This window comes from Falco peregrinus, chromosome 10, assembly GCF_023634155.1.
Source record: "Falco peregrinus isolate bFalPer1 chromosome 10, bFalPer1.pri, whole genome shotgun sequence".
Lineage (NCBI taxonomy): Eukaryota > Metazoa > Chordata > Aves > Falconiformes > Falconidae > Falco > Falco peregrinus.
This window is the reverse complement of record NC_073730.1, coordinates 6,804,017-6,826,168: the sequence shown is the minus strand read 5'-3', so window position 1 is coordinate 6,826,168 and position 22,152 is coordinate 6,804,017. Positions and strand designations below refer to the sequence as shown.

Below are 22,152 nucleotides of genomic sequence, written 5' to 3'. Positions count from 1 at the left end.
ATAAACCCCATTTTGTGTTGCCTGCCAAAGAACAGAAACCACTCCTGTTTTGTATTTCAAAGTCCTCATTTATTTCTGACATTGAATTTGGACCCACAGCTGAGCAACAAAGACAGAGAATAGTAACAGGAGAAACCTGAAGTGGAAAAAATCTGGGATCCCTGCCCCTACCGCGTCCTGTTCCACCGCCATCCCCCAAGCCTTCTAACCCATGCTTGCACGTCCCGTGTTTCCAGCCCTCTCAGACTCTGCCGTTTCTCTGTAGCCGTGCCAGACCCAGGGCATTGTGTTGGCCATGAGGCAAACCCTTGTCCTGGCCAGCCAGCTACTCTGGAACTGCCTGGCCAGCCTTGGCACCTCATTAGCCAGCGACAGGTCACACGTAATTTGCACGTGATGAAGATGACGATACCGTGGCCTTCCTTTCACCAGAAGGGTTAGCCACAGAAGCAAAAGCCCCGTGTTATTCCCACCCTCCGGAGGTCATGGCCTGGCATGTGCTGCCGTTGTGGTGGGAAGCCTTGCTACGTGCCAAGAGGTAGAGCTGGATGCCGGGAGCCGCGGTGCCCGTGAGCTGGCTCTGTGCCCTTTGAGGGGATGGCATCGCAGGGCCGTCTGGCAGAGCAGTGCGGGCAGCAGCCTGCAGATCGCGCCGAGGCATTAACTTCTCGTGGCTCCCAGCAGGATGAGACCTAGCTGAGCAGATGTTCTAGTGGGAAAGGACGGGATTTACTGAGTTAGACAAGATTTTTGTTCCAGTTACAATATTTTCAGGGAGGAGTAAGGGCTGGATGGGAAGCAGTAGGAGCTACGGACTGTCGGCCAGTGGGATCCAGAGAGCTTTGCTGCTGCTAACTGTCATCTTCCCTCCTGCCTGCCCTTAATGTGAGAGGACATTTAAAAGCTGCAATCACTATTTGGAGAATGGAAGGAGACTCTCAAAGTGATGCAGCTAGACTAAGTCTCAGGATAATGGAAATACAATGTCTTTCTGGGCCAGAGGTGGGGTAGATGGTGTGTAATGTTTGCTCAAAAGGCTGTGTAAAATGCAGGCTGGGGCAAGGTGTTTGGTTACAAGGACCATCACCACGTTTGGCGTTTGTCTGGCTCCTTTTCTTTGCGTAGTTTCAGCAGAGGTGCCAAGGCATGAGCAAGTCCGAAGTGTACATTAGCCTTTTGCCCGATAACGTAGATGCTTGAGGCTCGTGCGCCTCTATGCTGAAACCTACTTTTTCTGTGCGTGAATGGGGGAGGTTAAGTCCAGATCCTTCCGTGAGCAGCAGGATGATTTCTAAATAGCAGTGGTGATAAAACAAAACCCCACCACTCGCATTTCTGAGCAGTCATACCCTACATCGCAAAGGCATGGCAAACGTCACCTGCCATTGCCTCCAACAGCATCCACAGGGCTGCGGGGATGGGTGCTGGCCGGGTCCCTCTTCCCTGCCATGAATGGGAAGCACTCAGCTGAGCGGTCCTGCACTGGTTGCTATGGAAGTGCCTGTGAATGATGATGTCCTTTTAGTAATTTTTCACCTAATTTGATTTATGGAGGAAGAAGGAACTTTCCCACATTCATTTTTGCAGAAGGCAGAGTCACTGGCTGTCATTAGCAGCTGCAGAGCCGGTCAACCCAGGTTTGGGTCTTGCACCCTTGTCTTCCAAAAGGCAAAGAGGGGGGGACCCCAACCACCTGAGCATCATTCTCCCATGGGAGGTCACAGGCCCTGCCGAGGAGGAGACAGGACCCGGTGGTCTCTGCTGTTGCTGTTGAAAGCAAAAGCCGTCCTAAAGCCAACCTTCCTCTGGCTGCCCGGGTAGGGCTTTGCAAGCTGAAGGTGACCCAAACTGCAGTTCTTTAGGGATGTCGTTCTTCCCGTAGGTGAAATCTTGCCATTTTTACGGGTCCAAGTTAAAATCGCTCCTAAGAAAGCTTGTGAAGAGTAGAAGAGGTGGGGGCTTCGGCTGCAGAAGGATCAGCCTGTGCCTGTTTGCGTGGGTGAGCGGTTTTGGGAGCAGCTTTGCCTCCCCCAGAAGTGATCTAAACTCACGTCCTGAACTTCTTCAGCATGTGCGAAGGCCGAAGCAGGTGGCAGACGGTGTCCTAGCTTAAACAGAACGGCTAACGGCTAGCGGCTACGAACACGGTACGAGGGGAACAGGACGATCCGCATCTTCCCTTCTTTGCTTTCCCATGGCTGAGGAGCGCTGCCGGTCCCAGCTCAGCAGCGGGATTTGCCAGGGCAGCGGCTGGTGGGTGGTCACGCATCGCCCGTGTGCCGGAGGCGCGGGCATCGCCTCGGGTGGCCGCGTGGGGACCCCAAAGGCCTCCCTCTGGGCTCGGGAAGCTGGGGGTAATTAAATTAGGTTGTACTGTACATAGCCCTCGTTAGACAAGTCCCTTCAGGAGATAGAGTAGAATAATAATGACACTTACGATGGGTTCGGAGGTGGCCGGTTTAACGTCGCCCTTTGAGGTCTCTCTCATCTTCCCGCCCGTACAGCTTAGCCGTGCCGGGCAGTTCAGCAGGAGGACCGTGCTGGTCTCAGGCTGGGCTTATGGGGTCCTCTCTGCAGGAGCCCCCCCCCCCAAAAAAAAGACAAGTGAAAAGCCCCGTCCCTCGAGCATGCGCCGGCTGGGGACACCCTGTGCTAGTGGCAATGGTGACTACACCTCCGTGCTGATAGCCCGCGGGTTCGGGAAGCTCTCGCGGAGGAGGCCGTGGCGGCTCACCGGGTAGCTTTGCAGGGTGGCCATGTTGATGGGCGGCCCCATCTCCTTGTAGCACGCGGGGGCGTAGGTGACCCTCTCGCCCCCGTTGCGCACCATGTCAGGAGTCTGGATGTAAAAGGGGGAGCCGTATGGGGAGCAGGTCGGGCAGTAGTTGTGAGCCCCGTGGTGGTTGAGCTCGCTGAGGGGGGGCGCGGGGCTGCCCTGGCCGTCCACCATGCGGGAGCTGCAGGCGTTGCACATGCCGAGGTGCGAGTGTGTGGGAAGGTCGGGCTCTTCCTCTTCCTCCTCCTCCTCCTCCTCTTCCTCAGTGGAGTCATCTTTCTTGCAGCAGTAGTACTGCAGGGAAGGGACGGGGCTGTGTGAGGGGAAGCGGAGCAGCTGGCGGGCAGATTTGCCTTCACAGCCAGCCCTGCCCCCTCCCCGCTCCCCTCGTCCCCCTGCCAGAGAAGCCCTCCGCCAGCTCCTGGCTGCTCTGCTCCATCAGAACCCAGGTCCTGCAAAGCACCAGAAGCCAGACAAAGCCTGGATCCCAGCGTGCTGCTGGGGAACCCACCTTCCCCTTGCAAACCTCGCTGGGAGTGGAGAGGAGGTTTTCCCGTGCCAGTTAGAGACTCCTCCGAGTAACCGCTGTGCTTTTCATCACACAGGCACTGCTGCATGGCACAGACTTCACATTAACTTTTAAAAAGCAGGAGGTTGTAGCTAGCTGTTGTTGAAAGCCTCCTCGTTTAATTTACAGGGCGGGGGTGGTGGTGGTGGTGGTGGTGGAATAAAACATAAAAATCTCCATCTGGTATCGCAAAGCCAGCCAAGCCTACACCTCAATTACCAAGCACTGCAGAGACTCAGAAGCCTTAGGGGAACACCCCTGGGCCCGGAGGAGGAAAGGACATAACTGCAGCACCTTGGGGGAAAGGGGGTTTCAACTCCCTGCCCACCACAGACAGACAAGAACTCCCCTTCGAGACCCCTCCTGCAGCAGGAGCCTGAGGAGCTGCCACGCTGCTGGGGTCCGTGGCCAGACAGGGGACAGACAGCTGCGGCGCTCACCTGTAGCCTACAGTAGCAGAGCACGGCAATGATGCACAGTAGGATCACCGTCGCTAGGATTCCCCCGGTGATAACAACAGTTCCCGCTGTCATCCGACCGATTCTCCATCAAACTCTGAAAGGCAGGGCCACACACGTCACCCCAGGACGTCAAAAGCACCTGGCGTGGCTTCGTCATCGTATCACAGGCAAGATGCTCATGAAGCATCTCAAAATACTGCATCCCTGTTCCTCCCTCCCCAATTGGAAAACTAGCACCCAGCATCATTCTCCTCCTCTTAGTGCAAGGACACCTGTGACGCAGCATCACGTCCCCTCGCCGCCATCGTTGTCTCTGGCTTGGGGTCTTTGGGAACCACCCTGCAGTGTCCCCCTCAGCCCTCCCCCCTGCTGAGCAAAAAGGGCCGACTTCCACCATCCCAGCGGAAAATACAGCCTCTGCTTCAAAACGCAGAAGCAAACCTGGGTTCCCACCAGGAAAAGCCAAAGGGGAGCCTTTGAACTCCACAACTCTGGCAGTCTGAGCCCCAAACATGCACCCTGCTGGGCGCCTGCTGGGCACCGACGCATCTAACGTCAGCTTGGCACAAGCCGAGCATCCCCCACCGCTCCCCCGCTGCCATGGGACTGGGGGGCTACTTACGTTCAGTGACGGAGGCGTTGGACCTGGAAGAAGCGGAGGGAGAGGTCAGCTGTGGCCCGACAGCACCCCTTGCACCCACCCGCGTTTCCCTGCTTCCCGAGAGTCTGCCTCCATTCGGGACCGGCGGGAAGCCCTGCTTCGTGTCCTGTGGGGATGGGGCTCAGCGTGTGCCTGCGCCCCTGGCAGCCTGCACAGTGCAAAAAGCATTTTAGGTCCTGCAGATGCTGACGCTGATGTGATGATGATGGCAATTAGTATTATTGTTATAATTACGATTATTTTCTTTAATTTGGAGCAGGGAAGGGAGAAGTTTTCCAAGCTCAGAGGAACGCTCTGCTGGCCAAGGCTGTGCTACCAACAGCAGCTCGTGAATCACGCAGCTTCACAGGGCGAAGGCCTGGCTTAGTCAGCACTTGGACTTTTCCTCTTTAAGATTAATTATGGGGGAGGCGGATGCATCATCGCGCAAGCAGCCAGTGTTTGAGGTGCCGCTGGGAAAGGAGCTCTGGCCCTCCATCCCTTCTGGGGCAGACAAGCCCTAGGGACCCCCCCAGGCACCCCCGCCACCCCCAGGCACCTACCCAGAAAAGGACAGGCAGGGTGTCAAGGTCACGCTGGCCCTGGGGTGGCCAGGCAGGACAGGCAGCACTGCATGGCCACAGGGAGATGCCGGCGGCCCTGAGAGGGAAGACAAGGAGAAAAATCCATCACTGTCAGCTTGTCTCCCCTGCCCAAGGGGGCCACCCAGTGTCCCCATCCCTGCCGATGACACCTCTGTCCCTACAGCGGGGGTAAATAAATCACTTTTTTAGGGAGACTGGCAGGAAAGGTGGGTGCTGCAAAGGTGGGTAAAGCCAGACCGCCAGGAAAGGATGATCCCACGCCTGAAACCTGCAATTTCAGCAAAAGCAAGAGACCTGCACCCAAGAAGTGGGGGCACCCATCACCCTCACCCTCCAGCAATGCCTGGCACAACCACATTTCATTACTGGCCCCCGCGTCCCTCTGTGCCTCGTCCAGAGCAAGGCTAATTGATAGGGCCGAAGTGCCAGCCGGTTGCAGCCGAGGAGATCTAATTACCTGCTTGCCACGTGGCCCTAATTGACAGAGAGAGGTGGCAGCTTCCAGACGAGACCTGCCCAACTCTGCCCCGGCCCCTCGCTGCCGGCAGGCACCGTGGGGGTTCCCCCCAAACCCACCCCCCCTCCTCACTCCGCTGCGGTGATCTGCAGGACCCTGCCTGCTGAAAATTGATTTTCAGCTCTTGGAAAGTTCCTGTACGAAGCCAAAAGGCAGGCACGCATTGGATTTCTTCCTCGAGCCTCCCTCGCCCACGAAACAAAGGGGAAAAAAAAAACCCTGCCTGAGAAAATCAATAGGACCATAACCCAGCTAATATCTCCATCCATCAGGGGACCCGACACAAAGCTAATAACAGAGACCGACACGCTCGGCTCCTGTGCCCGCCACCCAACTGCACTGAAACACTGCCAGGAGCGAGGGGCGCTGGGGGTGGGGTGGGGGGGCACACGAGGCAGCCTTTGGTGGGGTTCTCACCCCCCCAGCTGCCACCCTTAATGGGGAGAGGCTGACCGTGGGTGGCTGGAGAAAGCAAATGTTGATCTTCCCCGACCCCCCGAGAGGGACGTGCCGTGAGCTGGGCAGTGATGGATGATGCAGGCGGCCGTTCGCATCCAGAAAACTTCATTTCATGGGAGCCGTGATTTGATTTAGAGCTCGGAGAGCAGCATCCAATTAGCCAGAGGTTTGGAGCGAGCAGGCGGCCTCAGAAAACGACCCTGGGCAGGGAGGGACCGGCCCTGGGGACCCTTTGGTCACCTCCAAGAGCCACGTGTCTGGCTGGTGCTGCCTGGTGGGCGGCTGCGCTTGCACGTGCCCCATCTCCGGTATTCCCATCCCTGGGGCTGCTGGGACCAGTCTTTCACCAGCTCTGCTCAGGAGCCGGGCTCTTCCTTATTAAAACAGTGAATGTTAAAATGAAAAAAAAATAAAAATAAAAAAAATTAAAACAAACCAGAAGTGAAGCGCTGCCTTTCCCTACCTCTTTGGAGGTGATGCTTTCAGAGAGAAGGAACTTTCTACCCTTCCCCCTCCCTGAATCCTGCTCACCAGCAGCCTAGCAGCTCATTTGTGCCTATAAAACAGCCCTCTCTAACCCACAGCTCCCTTCTGTAGGCACACAGAAGGGAATGGAACACCTCCCTGGGAAGGACCAAGAGCCCCAGACTCAGGACTAATTGTGGTCTTGGCAATTAGAAGGTAAACGTGCCCAGAAATGGGCAGGACAACTGCAACAGCCTTTTACAGCCCTCGCACGGGCCGTGCAATGGCCCCAGCAGCCACACCGCTGCTGCTGGGGGTCTGTCCGCATCCATTTTCCAGCTGCCCTCCCCAAGCACATCCAAACCTGCCGGGAAATGGGCATTTTGGGCTCCCCTGGCTCAGCTCCCCCAGGCTCGGGCACCGCACGGTCCCACCACCCCATCCCGCACTGTGAGCCTTGCCCCGCGGCTCCTGCAGCGGGACGGGGTGGATGCAGGGGCATCGTGGGGGGGACGCACAAGCTGAACTCCCCGGGGCACAGCCCCGTGTCTCCTTCTAGCTTAAAAAGGGAGTTGAGAGATGTTTAAATATTTAGATACCCCACGCTGAGCAGATGCCTCGGCGCTCACCTGCTCCTGGGCGGCTCGGGAGAGGGGGGCTACAGCCCAAGGGTGGGCGTGGGGACACTCTGGCACATAAACTGTTGCTGAATAAAATCAGGATTTATAAGAGTGGGGCTGTATTGCCCTCCCTGCCCCTCCCTGGCTTTCGGGAAGCGATCCGAGATGCTAGGCAGCGGTGTCACGCTGTCCCCAATGGAGGGAGGGTCCCCAGCTGTATCGAACTCCTCCGGGCAGGCGTGCAAAACTGCTTGCTGCAGAGATACATTTTCTTTAATTGATGTTGCCTCCCAGCGCAAAGTTACGGCCTGAAAAGTGACTCTGGGAACGGGTGGCATCTCAGGCTTCTATATTTATTCTCCTCCAATGACGTCCATAGCAGATTTGCACGGTTTGCAAGTCGGCGGTGAGGATTTTGCCAGCTGCCAGCACTCTCAGCCCAGCTGAGAAACTCCCGTCCTTCCTCACCCTGCACGTCCCACCAGCCCCCAGCTCAGCCCCACCATCCGACCAGGGCCAGGCACCAACACCAGAGCTGGGGAGCGGGTTCTAGGCTGGGCACAGCACGGCTCTTTGCCGTCAGCATCACGCCGAACCTCGCTGGTGAGTCCTGCCCCAGCCAGGGCTCTGCTCTCCTGGTTTTGCTCTGCAGCTCACGGGCTAATTCAATGAAATGTCTGCCTGGTAAATTAGCCCAGCCGCTGCCTCACCAGAATCATCTCCCAGGGCCTAATTGGAAAAAAAACAGCATCAGGGGCTGCCTTTGCAAAACAGATTACAGCAGCAAACAACAGGGCAGCTCCCGGGCGGCTGTGGCCTGCCCGGCACGGGCTCAGCCCAGCAGGATTTGGGTGGATTAACCCACAGTCACAAATCTCAGCGAGGGACGAGGACATGAGCAGCACAACTCCCCCAGCCATGGGGCAGGATGGGTGCATAGGGAGGCTGAGGCCTTGCAAACTCCTTGCATGTCAGATGCTCTGCACTGTAAGGCGTAAGGGGACCGGCCAAGCTGTGGAGGAGGAGAAACAAGGAGAGCCCCCCGGCTCCGAAATGTGCCAAGCCCAGCTGAATTTTCACCCAAAGAACGATGGCAACACGGGATGTAAGAGGATGTGGAGGGCTGCACCCAGCCCTCGCCCGTGGGCTTCTTGCCCAGCTCCCAAACCACTGAGGCACCTGGAAGCCTTTAAACTCTTAATTAACGAATCCATGGGGGTCAGCAGGGGGCAGAACCCGTGCCCACCCTAGGCTCTGTAAACATTATTTTTTGGAATTACAAATTGTTGCTTTCATTTGCCCTCAAACATAAGCTTGCTTAAGCCCCATCATTTCAGGGAGGGGGGTGGGGGCAGGATGGGGCCAGCCCTGATTTTTGATAAGCTAATAATAGGATATTAATATGTTAATACATAGATTGAGGAAAAAGCATCTTTAAGGCATAAAAATTGACCTTGACACCGGGTGACTGGAGCAAGCCCGTTCCCCCCCCGCAGCAATCCCACCGCTGGGAGTGGTGCTGAGCTCCGAGGCTGGCTCTGCCTGGTTACATTTGAGACTGGACCAGCCCAGGGACAGGAATCCCAGCAGCTGTTGGGAAAACGCTGGTTTCAGCCTGCTGCAGCGAACACCACACAAGGCTCTTACCAGCAGAAAGGGCGTTTTGTGTGACCCGTTTCCTACTCGAGGCTTTTTCACGCCACGATCCCTTTGGTGCCTTGAGACACCCGGGGTTTGGCGAGGGAGTTTTACAGGGGAAAGCGCCGCCAGCACCCTGCTCCTGGCCACTGCAAGGACAGCCAGGTCGCAGAGGTGACACCATCCCCCAGCTGAGGCTCTGGCAATTTGCAGTCAGTCATCAAAACCGAAAACCCCGTGCCCTGCCGCAAGCCTGCCCTTGCTTTCCCTCCACCACCCGCACCAGCTCGCTGGGGCTCCCTGCCTCGCTCCTGCCCAGCTGAGAGATGGGAAGGAAGAAATACCAACAAGGTTTGGAAACCAGCTCTTGCAAAAGCTTTGTGGAAAAGGCAAGATGTTAATTGCAGTTAACAAAAAATCAAACCGCTTCAAGGGTGGAAGCTGCCAGCCAGACCCCAGCTCCTGGGCGGGCTCGAAGGGCACCGCTAACACTGTGCTCCCGACCTACGGAGCCCAGGACATCACCTCTCCCGGCCGTCAGAGTCTGCCAAAAACCAGCTTCTTGCCAACCTAGCTTCGCTCCCTCCCATGCCGGGCCTCATCCTGCCCTGCATGAGCCCAGGAGACCTTCCCTGCCAGCAGCAGTTGCCTTTACAGCCGCATAGGACCAGGCATCCCCCTCCGACCTCTGGCTGTGGCAGCGCCGGGTGTGTGAAGCCCTGGCACATCCTGGGACCCACAGCACATCCACATCCCTGTCCCAGCGAGACTTCCCGGCACTTCACAGACTTTGGGAGGAAGGGCAGCCTTGCAGCTTGGGACATCTCGCGTACAGATTACACCAGTATCTCGTTACTTGGGCACTTCATCTGCTCTTTATCTCCTTAAGCGACTATTCAGATCCTGTCTCGCCTGCCTGCGTGGATTAACTGGAGCCACGCGGAGGCACGGAGGGACACAGAAGGGACCGTCACCCCATCCTGTCCCTGCCAAGCACACACATCAAGGCGATATTGCAAAGCCCACGGCACGGCCAGGGCTACACCTGGATCTAGGCAAGTCCTTCTATAATTTACACCCCCTTGCCGCCCCTCCTCATCACAGGAGGGCTTAAAACACAGGGCAGGAACATGAAAATGACACCTCCCTCCTCATCCTCCCACGTGTCTCCTACCCCCTGCATTTGCTCAGCTGGCTCCCCGACCAGCCCAGCTGGGAGCCACGGCACCCACCACGGGGAAGGCATCGGACACGGGCAGCCCACGGTGGAATGCAGGAGGGAAACGTCCCTGGTCTGACCCACATGGCTCATCGCCTGCCACTGCGCCCAGGGTCCCTCCCGAGGCTGCTCCTGCCAAAAGCCGCAGCCAAGCCCCAGGTATACGTGCCAGGGAGCTGCTCCGCTCCGGTCCCAAAATAACCAGGGACAAAACTGGCGGCATCAAGCCAAGTTGCACAGAGAAGGGCTTTTGAGATTATCCTGCACGTCAGATCCCCGCGGGCTCTCCAGAGCCAGCCAGGACCTGGCCAGCATCCCTGCTGCGGGCACCATCCCTCCCAGCACCCAAATAGCCCCTCTGACGAGCAGCTGCAGCAGCAGCCGCCGCGCCGGGAGCGCAGCGAGGCTGTGGAGAGCCAGAATGCTGGGTGTGCCCTGGGCGACACCGACCCTCGCCAAAAAGCCAGACCGTTTTGTGACACACACATGCTCGGGACCAAGCCTATGGCCACAGCCAGCAGAGAGCCAGAGCCCAGGTGGGATCCTGCTGTACCACGGATCCCTGGGGGACATGGCCCCAGACAGCAAGGACTTGGGTCTGATTTGCACCCCATGTTGCCCCTAAATCCCTCTGCCACTGCAGCGCCTGGGTGTTTACAGCGTACAGCACAGGACAGGGATCCTTGTGAGCGTGGAAAGGAGCAGGAAAGGTTGTTTGCTTCCAGCCCAGTGTCACCCTTGGTGTCTGCATAAGCTCATCGCACCAGCGCAGGTACACCACAGCTGGTTGAACCCTGTGCTAAAAGCACCACCACGGCACAAGTATTTCCCCTGCATCCACCAGCGGCTCCCAGCAGTGGCCCAGGGAAAGGCAAAGCAAAATGCGGCAGCAGGGACCTCTTCAAAAGTGCTCAGCCTCCAGCCATTCCACACCAAGGCCTCAGGGCAGGGGAAGGTCCAGGGGATGGATCAGGATCCTGCAGATCCCGCAGCCTGGAGACCCTCCCTGGCAGCATGATGGAGCCAGCCTCCCTTCAAGGATCTCCTGCTCTTCATTCTCCAGCACCCTCGTTGCTCCAGGATGAAACCTTTACCTCCTCGGCACCCATTTATTTTCACACCAGCAGGCTCTTCCCATCAGGGCAAGGAAATGATGACCTCGGCCGGATCCTTCCGTCCTCCAGGGGCTGCAAACACACCCTGTTGAGATACAATCTTCCCAGTTTGATTTTCTTGCTGCTCCACCACAGGAAGGTGCGTGCTTCTGCTCTCAGTGGGGCTAATCCCACCGGGGGACTTGGTGACATCAAATGCATCTTCGTCCCGGGTGCATATTGAAAGAGGAGGATCAATCCCAGCGGAAGCATTGTGCAACACAGTTCAGAGCATCCCCGACAAGATCCAACCGAGCACGGCAGTGAGTTTCTCACTACAGATTTTTTTTCATTTAGCCAGCTTCTCACTGGCTTTCTTTGAAACAACCCCCAGGCCAGCTTCTCCTACAAGGCACCACTTTGTTATCTACATCCTTGCCCTGGACATTGGCGCCATCTCACCCTTTCCACCTCAGTTCCATCACGCCCGTGAAGATTCTCTGCCCGGTTTCCCAATTCCCACCCGGAACTGTACTTGCTGCCCTGTCCCAGTTCCTCCCAGCCTGATGTATGAAACACGACTTGTGCAAAACCTTTCCCTGCAGCAGCCAGCTCTGCTCCCAAAAGCAAAGTGCAGAGGAAAAGCTCTGGCTGAGGTAGAGCCTCTGTAATCCCATCAGCTTCAGCCCCCCCAGCATGGGACGCTTGGGCAATGCCACCCAAATTGTGCCAGGGTGGCTCTGTCATGCCTCAGCGTCACCCAATATATTTTATTTTAGTAAAGCAAATAAAAAATAAATTCTCCTGCTCAACCCCTGGTTGTAACTCGTGCCCTCCCGCAGCCTGGATAACGCGATGGGGCCGGTGGCTGAAACAGTGACTGTGTGTTTGAGGGATGCTGCTCCCTGGGGACACACAGGGGACGTCCCCCTGTGTCCTGCCGGCATCTGCCCTTCCGCCCGCTAGCGTGCCAGCAAGGCAGCCACTGTGGAGGGATTAAATTAGCAAAGACATCGTTAGGGGTAACTGGACCATCTACCAGTTAGGTGGAATGAAGGAAGATAAACCTTGCCTCTGCCCACGAGTTGAGGAGCCACCAGCATTCCTCTTGGCTCCTATTTACAGCCAGGAAAACCCTATGGATGTCTGGCAGTGATGCACCATACTTTCCCTTCCATGTTGTGGTGCTCGCCTCACGTCCATCTCCCTCCAGCCACAGGGCCAGCTGAGATCTCCCCCAGCTGCCCATCAGATCCAGATCTGGGTTAAAAACGACACAGCCAACAGCTGTCGGCATCTTTAACAACCCAGGAGCCAAGAACCGGGGCTAGTTACATCTCTGCCCACTTCCAGCCGGGCTGGTGCCCTCCAGCATCAGGGAGCAGACCACCCTCAGACCACCCCTTCTCCAAAAAAACCCCAAACCAACCAAAAAAACCAACCCTCGGGCTGGCTGTAATTTAACCCCACTCCCACCTGGTGTTGGTGGTTGGGAAATGTCCTTTTTTCAGTGGGAAAGGGAGATGGAGGGTGTGGTGGCCCAGCCCTGGGGAGGAGGGCACGGGGAAGCGCAGCCTCTTGCTCTGCATGATGCAAGACCTGCTGCTCCGACTGTCAGCATCCCCCCAGCATGTTCGCTTGGAGTAGAAACAGAGATTTATTTTAATGACTCATTAAAGCCTAATTGCATTCAGGCAGCAATACAGAGAGAGGAGCCTCCCACGTGCGGCAGTACTACAGGCAGGAGGGCTCTCAAAGCCTCCCCGAAAGCACAAGGCAGACAGACTGTCTCTTTTCGGTGGGGCCAGACAGCAGAGCCAGGTGCTGGCTCTGGAGCGGCATGGCTTTGTGGTCGGGATCCAAAAAACAACCCGGAAAAGTCTCTGTTCTTGTCTTCATTTGCCTCTGTCTGCCCAATGCGACGGCTGCCACCAGCTGCTCATCCCTGAGCTCCAGGGAGGAGATGTGACCTATCCCTGAGCCTGATGCCCATCTGCAGGGCCTCAGGCCGGCAGCTATTTTGGGGGCAGGGGGCAATCTCCCAGCCTTAAGGACATGTGTTTTTAACTCCCCTGTGCTTTTAAAGACCCCACAGTGGGATCATCGCAGGTTGCCCCAGCAGAGAGCGGGACATGGCACAGGGAAGGGACAAGCTGCTCCTGCTGCAGGGCCAGCCAGGGTGGGGGAGAACTACAAACCAGCCAGCTTGGAGGCAAACCAGCTAAAATCCCACCACCTGCCCTGCAGGTAAACCCCTGCTCCTGCCACCACCCACTAGGAGCTCCGGGCTCTGCCTCTTCTGCTTTTTGGGGTGCCCCAGCTGGTTCTGCCCACGTACCCCCTCCTTGCCGCTGGGATGCAGACCCAGTGACAGCCGCGTCACCCATGGGGACGGAAGCTTACAGCTGCCCTGACCCCCAGGGATCCCCATCCCTGGGGCGCACGCTGGAGAGCCCATCCCACCCTTCTCACCCCCCCCAGCCAGAGCAGCTCAGTGGCTATCAGCCTGCAGCCTTCTCCCCCCGGAAAGCTGCCCCACACTGCGGGGGGGAAGCCATGGGCCCCCCTTTCCCACTCCGCAATTCGGATACCCGCGGTACCTGCAAGGATCCTGACCCCATGTTGTGGCAGAACAGCCTGCCTGGGGACAGCCACCCCGTGGGACAGGCGTGGGTCCCCACCGCAGCTCTGCTTTCCAAGCCAACGGCAAATCATCCCTGCGGGATGGCCCGTCCGGCAGGATCCCGGACTGCAGCCCACGGGCTGTGCAGATCCAGGGAAAGCTGGAGCTGCACATCGCTCCCAACCCAGGGACACAGCGCCTGACCCCTACCCTGCCACCTGGGGTAAATCCAAGCGGAGTCACTCCAGCATCAGGTCCAGGAGCGACTTTTCCATAAAGCCACGGGAAAATCTCACTCATGGTTGCTTTATGGGACCACTCACACTCCTTTCGCCCACTGCATCCCAGCCGGGGCGAGGAGGCGCAGCGCAGCCAGGCACGGATGGGTCAGCTCTGCAGACCTGAACTCTTCACTGGATTTCAGAGCAGCTATTTCATCCCTGGCTGGTTTATCACACGGTGGGGACACAGACTCTGCCGTTGTTCGAGATGCTCCACCTCACCCAGCCTGTGCTGCCCGACCAGGCAGGAGCGGGGCCGGTTGGGATGGTCACGCACACACCATTGCATGCGCCCAGCGAGAAGGAAAACCCGCTGTGAAATCTCTTAATGTCTCCTGCAAATGAAGTGTGAAACTCGCTTTCAAGAAAACAAGGGTAACGGAGCCTCAATAAATATTTCATCCTGGTGGGAAAGCAGCGATGGGGAAGGTCAGGCAGGCAGAGATGCCAGGAGGGATGGGGGGCGGCAGGGACGGGGGCTGGAGGGGGAGAAAGGGGGAGGAAACCGAGGCAGGGAACACCGGGGAACACCACGGCCTGACCTTATTTCTGTTCACAACTTGCCCTAGGGGCTACTGGATTTGAGGCATGACCACAAAGCGGCCCCCAGAAAGGGGAGCAGCTCTTGTTTCCCATTCTTGCCTGTGGTTAAGGTGGGTGATCCTGCTCCAGCCGGGAGCTGAGCTCCTCCGAACGCCCCATCCCAACGCTTCCCGGCAGACAGGCAGCTGCCTGCATCTCCCGTCAGTCCGTGCACCCGAATGCTCCTACGTAAAATGGCTGGAGGATGCTCGGCGCTTCTCCGGAGAGGAAGGTTTGACAAGTGGAATATCCCGTGTGCCTGATTCCCACCCTGTTAAGGGTCTTCCCAGCTGGAGCAGAGTGGGGCTGGGCTACCTCGCCTAAGCAGGGCTCTGGAGCCGGCTGTCCTCAGGCCTGCAGCTGGGCTGAAATCCAGTTCTTTGGAAAGAGATGGGAGAAGATCTCGCATCCCAGCGCAGACAGTGCTGGAATGGGATCAGACTCACTGATCTGATGTCCAGCATAACAGGGAGAATGCCAGCCTGCTGCTGCTTTCCCCTCTTGGCTTTTCAACAGGTGAAAAAACCCTTCCTAGGAAAATCCTTTTATCCCCAACCCTGGCAAAGCCCAAGTTAGAGCCCGTTGCATCCCATGGGGACAACACCGAATGCCAACCAGCAGCCCCAGTACACCCAGTACCCCACAAACAGCATCACGGGGAAACTCGACGAGGGGGTAGGCAAGGAAAGGCACAAACCCCTAAAGGGCCGGTAATACAAACCGGGGTCGGGGTGGAATATTCCACCACACCTTAGAAAATCTCTCTGCTGGAGAGACAATCGATAGCACACAACCGAAATCCAGCTGAAAACACTAGATGTTTCCACATGCCCTTTTGGAGGGAATAAAATCCTCCAGGATAACCTTAGGAGCCAACAAAAGCCAGGCAAACCACTCGAGCACAGGTCTCCTTTAATTACCGCAGCATGGCCAGAGATAAAACAGAGATCCTTCGGAAGAAACAAAAGGATTTATTTCCTCCACTCCAGCAAAGGCAGCCACCATTCCCGCGGGGAGGTTTGCTGGCCAGGTTGGGGCTTTCTCGGGCCACCAGCGAGGGACCAGAGGCAGCGCCGCGGGCGCGGGACTCGCCGAACTTGGCCGCGGGCTTTGGTGACAGCAAACTCAGCGCGACCCACCCGCCGGCCACCAGAGTTACCGGTGACTTGAGAGCCCAGCTCAGCGCGGAGCTGGACCACGTAACCCAGGGACCCCCCGTCAGGGCCCCGCAGGGACCCCCAGCCCCGGGGCTTCGGCCGGGCGAGGCTGCGGCGCGGGGCTCGGCGCAGCCCCGGGATGTGAGCGCATCCCACCGGGCACCCCGGCCCGCAGCCCCCACCGCCCGGGACCCTTCCCTCCGCGGCCCCCAAGTCAGGCGGGCGCCTTCCTCTTCCCCGACCCCCTGCAGAGCCGCGGTGCCGGGGGCGGCGGGGGGGCGCCCCGGCCCTACCTGGGTGCCCGGGCCGGGCGGCAGCGGGCAGCGGCGGAGCCGGGTCCGGCGGCAGCGGCTGGCGGGCGGGGGGCGCGGGGGGGGCCGGGGGCGGTACCGGTGGCCACGACGGCGGCGAGCATACAGAGCGGGAGAGGGACCGCCACCGGAGCGGGGAGCCGAGGCGGGTCCGGCCGGCCGGGGGGGAGGCGAGCGGGGGAGGAGTTTGCCCGGGGCCGGGGCTGCCGCCCCCAGCACCGCCCCCGGCCCGCACCGCCCCCAGCTCGCACCGAACCCGACCCCCGGCCCCAGCCCCCGCCCCCAGCCCGCACCGCCCCCGGCCCCCGCCGCTCGCTGCAGGGGGGCGCAGACGCGTCTTTGCTCCCGAAACTCCCCCGCCGAGCAGCCAGGCTGGGGGCGCCGGGCCACGGCCCCCCCTGACTCCCCAGAAGCCTGCCCCACGGTGGGGAGCACAGGGGGGCAGCCCCCCAGCGTACACCGGGGCGGGGGGGGGAGGGCACACATCGGCAGCATCCCCTGCGCAACCCCAAACTCCCGGGTACTCCCAGGGCACCCCCAAAGCGAAGTCCTGCAGCACCCCAGGCACTATCAAACCTGCAGCATCCCCAAATCCAGCCCTGCAGCCCCCCCCCAAGCCCCCCAACCCCATCGGTGTCCCCGCCTCAGCCCCATGCTGGGGTCCGGAGGCTGTGGCTCCTGCTGGATCCATCCCACCGTGCCCCAGGTAATGACAGCTCCTGGCCGCCAGCACAGGCAGGGGTCTGGCACTGCGAACAGCCAGGGGCAAACCCCATCACACCGCTGCCAGAGGGCTGAGCTGGGGCCAGGGGGGAGATGCCAAGCCGACCCGCTATTTTTCAGACAAGTTTGCCCCCCTCCCCACAACTGCTTGTAAAACAGAGCCACCTTTGTACCTACGTCGGCTTCATCGCTGCCTGGCCCCAAGCACACGCTGACACCAGGGAGGCACAAACACAAGCACACAGAAAGGTGCTGCCCCCAGTAAGTGTTTCCAGCTGCTGGGAAGCTTTGAAGCTCCAAACCAAGAATTTAAGCTGGAGAAGGTACAGCTTGCAGCTGGCATCACCTTCCCAAACAAGAGAGCTGCTCTCGTCTGCGAGCTACGATAAAGATAATTGAATCTCATGCCTTGCACCACCAGCTGACTGCTGTGAGCTTGAGGGTTACTGTGCAAGGAGAATGTGTGTTCACCTATTTTTGCCTGATTTTGGTCTCTACAGGGCACAAGAGCCGCTGCAAGGCAGCTCAGCTGGGCAGGATTAATGCAAGACCTCTGCTACAGTGACTCAGTTGAAGCCTCCTGTGCCTCAGTTTCTCCATTTCTAAGCAAGGGACACCACCGACACTTTTCCTCCCTGTAGAGCAAGCTCCAAAGCTGGGGAGAAAACACCCTCCACCTTCTCCTCCATCACCCTTGCCATCAGCCAGGGCATCCCGTTGGGCACGGATTGCTCTCCCCAGTGTCCCAGCCCAGCCCTTGCAGCTGCTTGCTGCCGGTGCCAGGAGCCCGACCCGCTTTCTCCCCAGGATCCGGTGGCAGAGCTGAGCCAGGAGGAAATAAACACTCGTTTGGATGCTAACAGCTTTGTGCCTTTTGCAAAAGGGCGGGACGAATTATGAAATGCAAAGGCGAGATAAGTGGCTCCTGTCACAGCACTTACCCTCTGTGCCGCAGGATCCGAGCGCCTGCCGGCTGCGCGGCGCACATGTACGGCCGCTTGCAGCCTGGGCCGGCGGGGGAAGCCTCCCTATTCCCCTGCCGATACAGAAATCCGCATTACCGACTCCAGCACATCAGAGGGCTGGTAAACATGGAGAAGCACTGAGCAAGAAAAGCGAGCACGCGGAGTATTTCTGTGGCGGCTAGTAGAGATGCGTTTTTCCTTAGGTGGGCTCCAGAGCTGCTGAAGGGATGTGAATTAGAGACATCCAGGTGAGGACGGAGGAGGAGGAGGCCAGGAGAAGTGAGAAGGTCATTTCTTGGGCTGCTCTGGGCAGGATGCGAGGAGGTGATGACAGCCCAGGATGCAGGGATTGCTGCTTCTCCCCTTGGAAAGCACTGCCAGGGCCACAGGAGGCATTATTATGGCTAATTCAGGAACTGGCATTTCACCGTTTCCATGAATGGATGTGGAAAAGAGTTTCTGTGGGATTAAGGAGTCACTTGGTAACGCTGGGCTGAGGTTGCCCAGATCCAGACTGCGCTCCCCCATCACCCCCGTGGCTCTGGCCCAAAGCAGGCAAGTGCTGCGGAAAATCCGAACAAAACAAACGTGAAGCAGCATCGCTCCGGCGAGCAGGGTTATCAGCTCATGTGATTTTGCTGCCCGTCTCATTTTTTGCCCCGAAGCCATGTTTCCTATCGTCATTGCATTAGTTTTTAAAGCAGTGCATGGGTGACCAAACAGAACACAAAAGGTGGGATTCCCGCCTTCGTGGTGGCTGGGAAAAACTCAGAAATGGGAGCGCCAGATGCTCCGCAGCAGGGAAGAAAATTAAACCCAAAGTTGTTCTTTTCAGTCAATGTGGTTTTAAATAAAATTCAGGGTTTGAGAAGCCCAGCTGGCACATTTGGAATGCTTGGGGTTAGTGCTGCTGACACATTGAGGAGCAGTTTGATCCAAAACACTTTTCCAAGTTCTTGTTTCAGTTTCTTTTGGGGCAAGGGGGACACAAAGCCCCTGCAAAGCACCCCTGCCTCACTGGCACCTCGGTGTCTGCTCTCCCTGGGGCATCACATGCAGCTCAGCCTGCTCACGCCCTGGCTGCACACCCACCCTGGCCATTCGGGATCATAAACCTGCCAGCTTCTCACCCTCCGCTGCCCCCAGACACTGCGGTACCCATGCATACAACTGACTTGAAAGCTTTTAAGTATTGCAGCTAAACTCCTATCAGCCTGGGAAGCTCGTGTGGGTTTTAGGAGATTCCTTCTTCCCAGCACTGAAAAGGATTTTACTGACTAGTTTTAAAACAAAACCATAAAATTCTTTTATCCCCTTCTGGTTTTCCTCTCTTGCAAAAAATCTAAGCCCGCAGACTTTGCCACTGCACACTGATACTCCGCTCTCTTAGCTGTTAGGGTGAACGTTCAGCTAAATAATGCAGTGAATCCTCGTTCAGGTCCTGCAGCAATATCTGCACATGCAAACCCTGCCAGCCTTCCACGTGCGCGCACACACAGACACAGCCATGCTGCAGAGATGTGGACAGTGCATGAAGCCTGGTGCTGACGGCTGCCCTTGTGTTATTAAACCTTACACCCCTGCACTTTGGCACATCAATAATTTCCTTCCTGTTCAGGCAATCGTTTCCATCCGCCCAAAACGCTGATGCCGGAGGATGCTCAGAGGCTGAACCCACGGCTGCTGGCATGGGGATTTATTTTGCTGTATGCTGGATCTTGCTTTTATTTTCATTTTTAGCAGAGCCTGAGGCGACTGTATCAATCAGGAAAAGCCTGACAGTGCAGAATGCCATCCCCGCCAGCGTCCAGCCTGCTCCTCATGGGTTTGAAGCTATCTAGTTGCCTTGTGCACTCAAGAACAGGCTTCCTGGGCTGTAAACGGGGGCATTAGCGCATGGAAAAGACCTTGGGAGTTAGCCAGAGCAACCTTCAGCCCTCCTGAGTTTCTGGTTGCAGGGGTAGAAGCATGCACGGAGCTGGTTACAGCATCTCAGAGTGACGCTGTGATGCCTTCATTGCACTTTCTTCCCCCAAAACGTGGCCCTGGGAACAGATCACCGCAGCCTCCCAAGCCTGCCCGCTCCCTGGGGAGGGCTCTGGGGAGCACAGGGTTAATGTGCAGCTTTCCCCTCCGCAGCACACTCCCGACAGATGTGGATTAGTCATTATACACCTCGGTAGGTTCGATTTTGCCTGCACAAGCACTGGAAAACGAGCCCATCCCCACAAGGAACACTCAGCAGGAGCTGCCCAGTAGCCCTGACCTCTCCCCATTACCAAAGGGATGCAGCCAGGGATGCGCCCATCCTGCAACCCATGCATCAGTGTCACAGGAGGTCTCTGCACAGCTGTGCACCCCCAAATCTGATATGTTTAGGGGACTGCACGGACCCCCCTCATCTCAGCAAGCTGGAGGAGAGACCTGCTGCGGTGCCTGCGCGCCCATTTAACAGGGTGAATGGTTGCTCTCCCGAGAGCTGGTCAAGGGAGGTTGCGCTCCCTCAAATAAAAATAAAAATAATCCTTCCTCATCACATGTGGCCACCTAGAAGCTCCCAGCTGGGAGGATGCCCTCAGTGCACAGGAGACACACAGGGCTGCCTTCCGCAATGGCATCTGTTTCTGCTCAGCCCTTGCGTATTTTACATCCAGAGATGCAACGACGTTCCCCCTCTCCCTTTTTGGGGGCAGGACGGGGGGGCCGTTTGCAGCCTGGGGTGCAATTAGGCAGCAGGATAGCACTCACCTGCCACGCTCCCCAAGCACCAGCCTGGGAGCCAGAGCCATTCCAGCTTCCCTCCTCCAGCCAGCTCAGTACCCCCATCCCGGCGGCACGGGACGCAGCGCCAGGACCCAGGGGGACCAAGAGGCAGCACATGAAGCTACGGCGGGGTAACGCGTGCAGCCCACGAGATGCCCGAGTCTTGCACATCCCCAGTGCCAAGGGGCCCTCGCGATGTCGGCAGCATAAGCAGCGGCACGTGCAGAGCGAGGCGCCCGGGAAGCATCACGGTGCCTGGGATTGGCACAGCAGGCGTGAGCAGCCCCGGGCCAGGGATGCTTTTACAGATTTATGAGCCACTTAAAAGTCACATATGGAGCAGTCAGGAAAGATCTTTTTTTTCACCCCGTGCTGTGATTTTTAAGTGCCCAGTTAAGGCAGTTAAGGAGCCGTTTGCTGCTCACCATCTGTCTTCGTTATTTTCCTTGTTTAGCGGCAAACGTGCAACATGGAGCTTTATCCATGTGCTCCTAAGCCCTGCCAAGGGCTGTGGGTGCCCTTTACTTACCCTGAGATAGTTGAGATGTGGGGAAAACGTCCCATGTCACATTTTGGACTGTTCAGCCAAAAAGTGGGATGTTTTCCCTGAGCTGGGTAAACACATCCCTCCAGGTTCATCCTCCCCGGGAGACACAGCATGAGCCATACAAAGGGAGCAGGCTTCCTTGCAGGGGGGCTGGGAAGTTTGGGATAAAAAGTGGGAAAGGGGGCGACACTGGAAGGAAGAACATCCGCTGTACCCACTGGGATGGCCCTGAGAATGGCAGCATCCGTGGAAAACTTGGAGAAATTAAAAAAACACTGTTGATTTTCACCCCCCTTTGCCCAGCGCCCATGGGGAGGCAGGATTCTACCTGACCAACACTGGGGTCCCACGGGGAAAGAGCTGCTGCTCTCCCCATCACTAGTGGTGCAGCAACAAACCACATCATTCCCTTCTGCCCTCCCACAAACATGAAGCCTGAATATCTGACGGAGCCAAGCAGGTTTTGCCAGCACTGGGAAGGAAACGCTGCACCGTGCGAGCAAGCTGGGGCTCTCCAGCAAGGAGAAGCTGCCCTCGTGGGTTTCACCCTGTCCCAGTGCCCAGGGAAGAGCCCCTGGTTAGGGGAGAGGGGCTGCGGGGAGGTGATGCCCGTCGGCTCTCAGGCAAGCCCGGGACTTCCTCGGGCAGCCCGGCACATCGATCGGCGGAGGGGTCTCTGCGCCTGCCAAGCCACAGCCCTGCTTGGCAGAGGCTCATCGCTCGCTGCGGGCACAGCCGTGGCGTTGGGTTTGTAGGGAAAACATGCCCTGTGGGACCTGCGGTTCAGCCGGCTCTGAGCGGGGCCAACGCTGGGCATGGGGACAAGCCCACCCCAGTCTGTTGGTCCCAGGGTGAGTTTGGGTGATGCTCAAAGGAGTGGGAATGAAGAACAGAGCAGAAAGTTAACTCTTTCCAGCCAAGTGTGACCTTACCACGCGCACACAGATCGCTTCTCTGGGCTCATGGTAACACAAGCTCCACGGCTGGTTGGAGGATCCTCCCGGAGATCAGCCAGGGGCCATCCATGCCACACAGCAGTGGCAAACCCACGGGGACAAAGCCAGGCTCGTATGCTGGCCAGAAAAAAGCTCAGGAGCCAGCAGCAAGGGGCAGGGGGTGCAGAGGTGCTGCTCTGACC

General features: G+C 57.9%; 1 protein-coding gene across 2 annotated transcripts; it reads right to left on the bottom strand.

Annotated features, from left to right (window-relative positions):
- Positions 1-8: 8 nt before the first annotated feature.
- Positions 9-16,172, bottom strand: FAM163A (family with sequence similarity 163 member A). Of its 2 annotated transcripts, none has more exons than XM_055814782.1 (5): positions 15,999-16,172; positions 5,009-5,105; positions 4,428-4,614; positions 3,785-3,899; positions 9-3,070 (listed from the first exon to the last, which is right to left on the bottom strand). In XM_055814782.1, exons 4-5 carry the CDS (start codon positions 3,875-3,877, stop codon positions 2,669-2,671), a joined length of 495 nt encoding a protein of 164 aa, XP_055670757.1. In that variant the 5' UTR covers positions 3,878-3,899; positions 4,428-4,614; positions 5,009-5,105; positions 15,999-16,172; the 3' UTR covers positions 9-2,668. The 2 variants fall into 2 exon arrangements, with proteins under 2 accessions (XP_055670757.1, XP_055670756.1); XM_055814781.1 differs by having other exon boundaries at positions 4,428-4,450.
- Between the last annotated feature and the right edge of the window lie 5,980 nt (positions 16,173-22,152).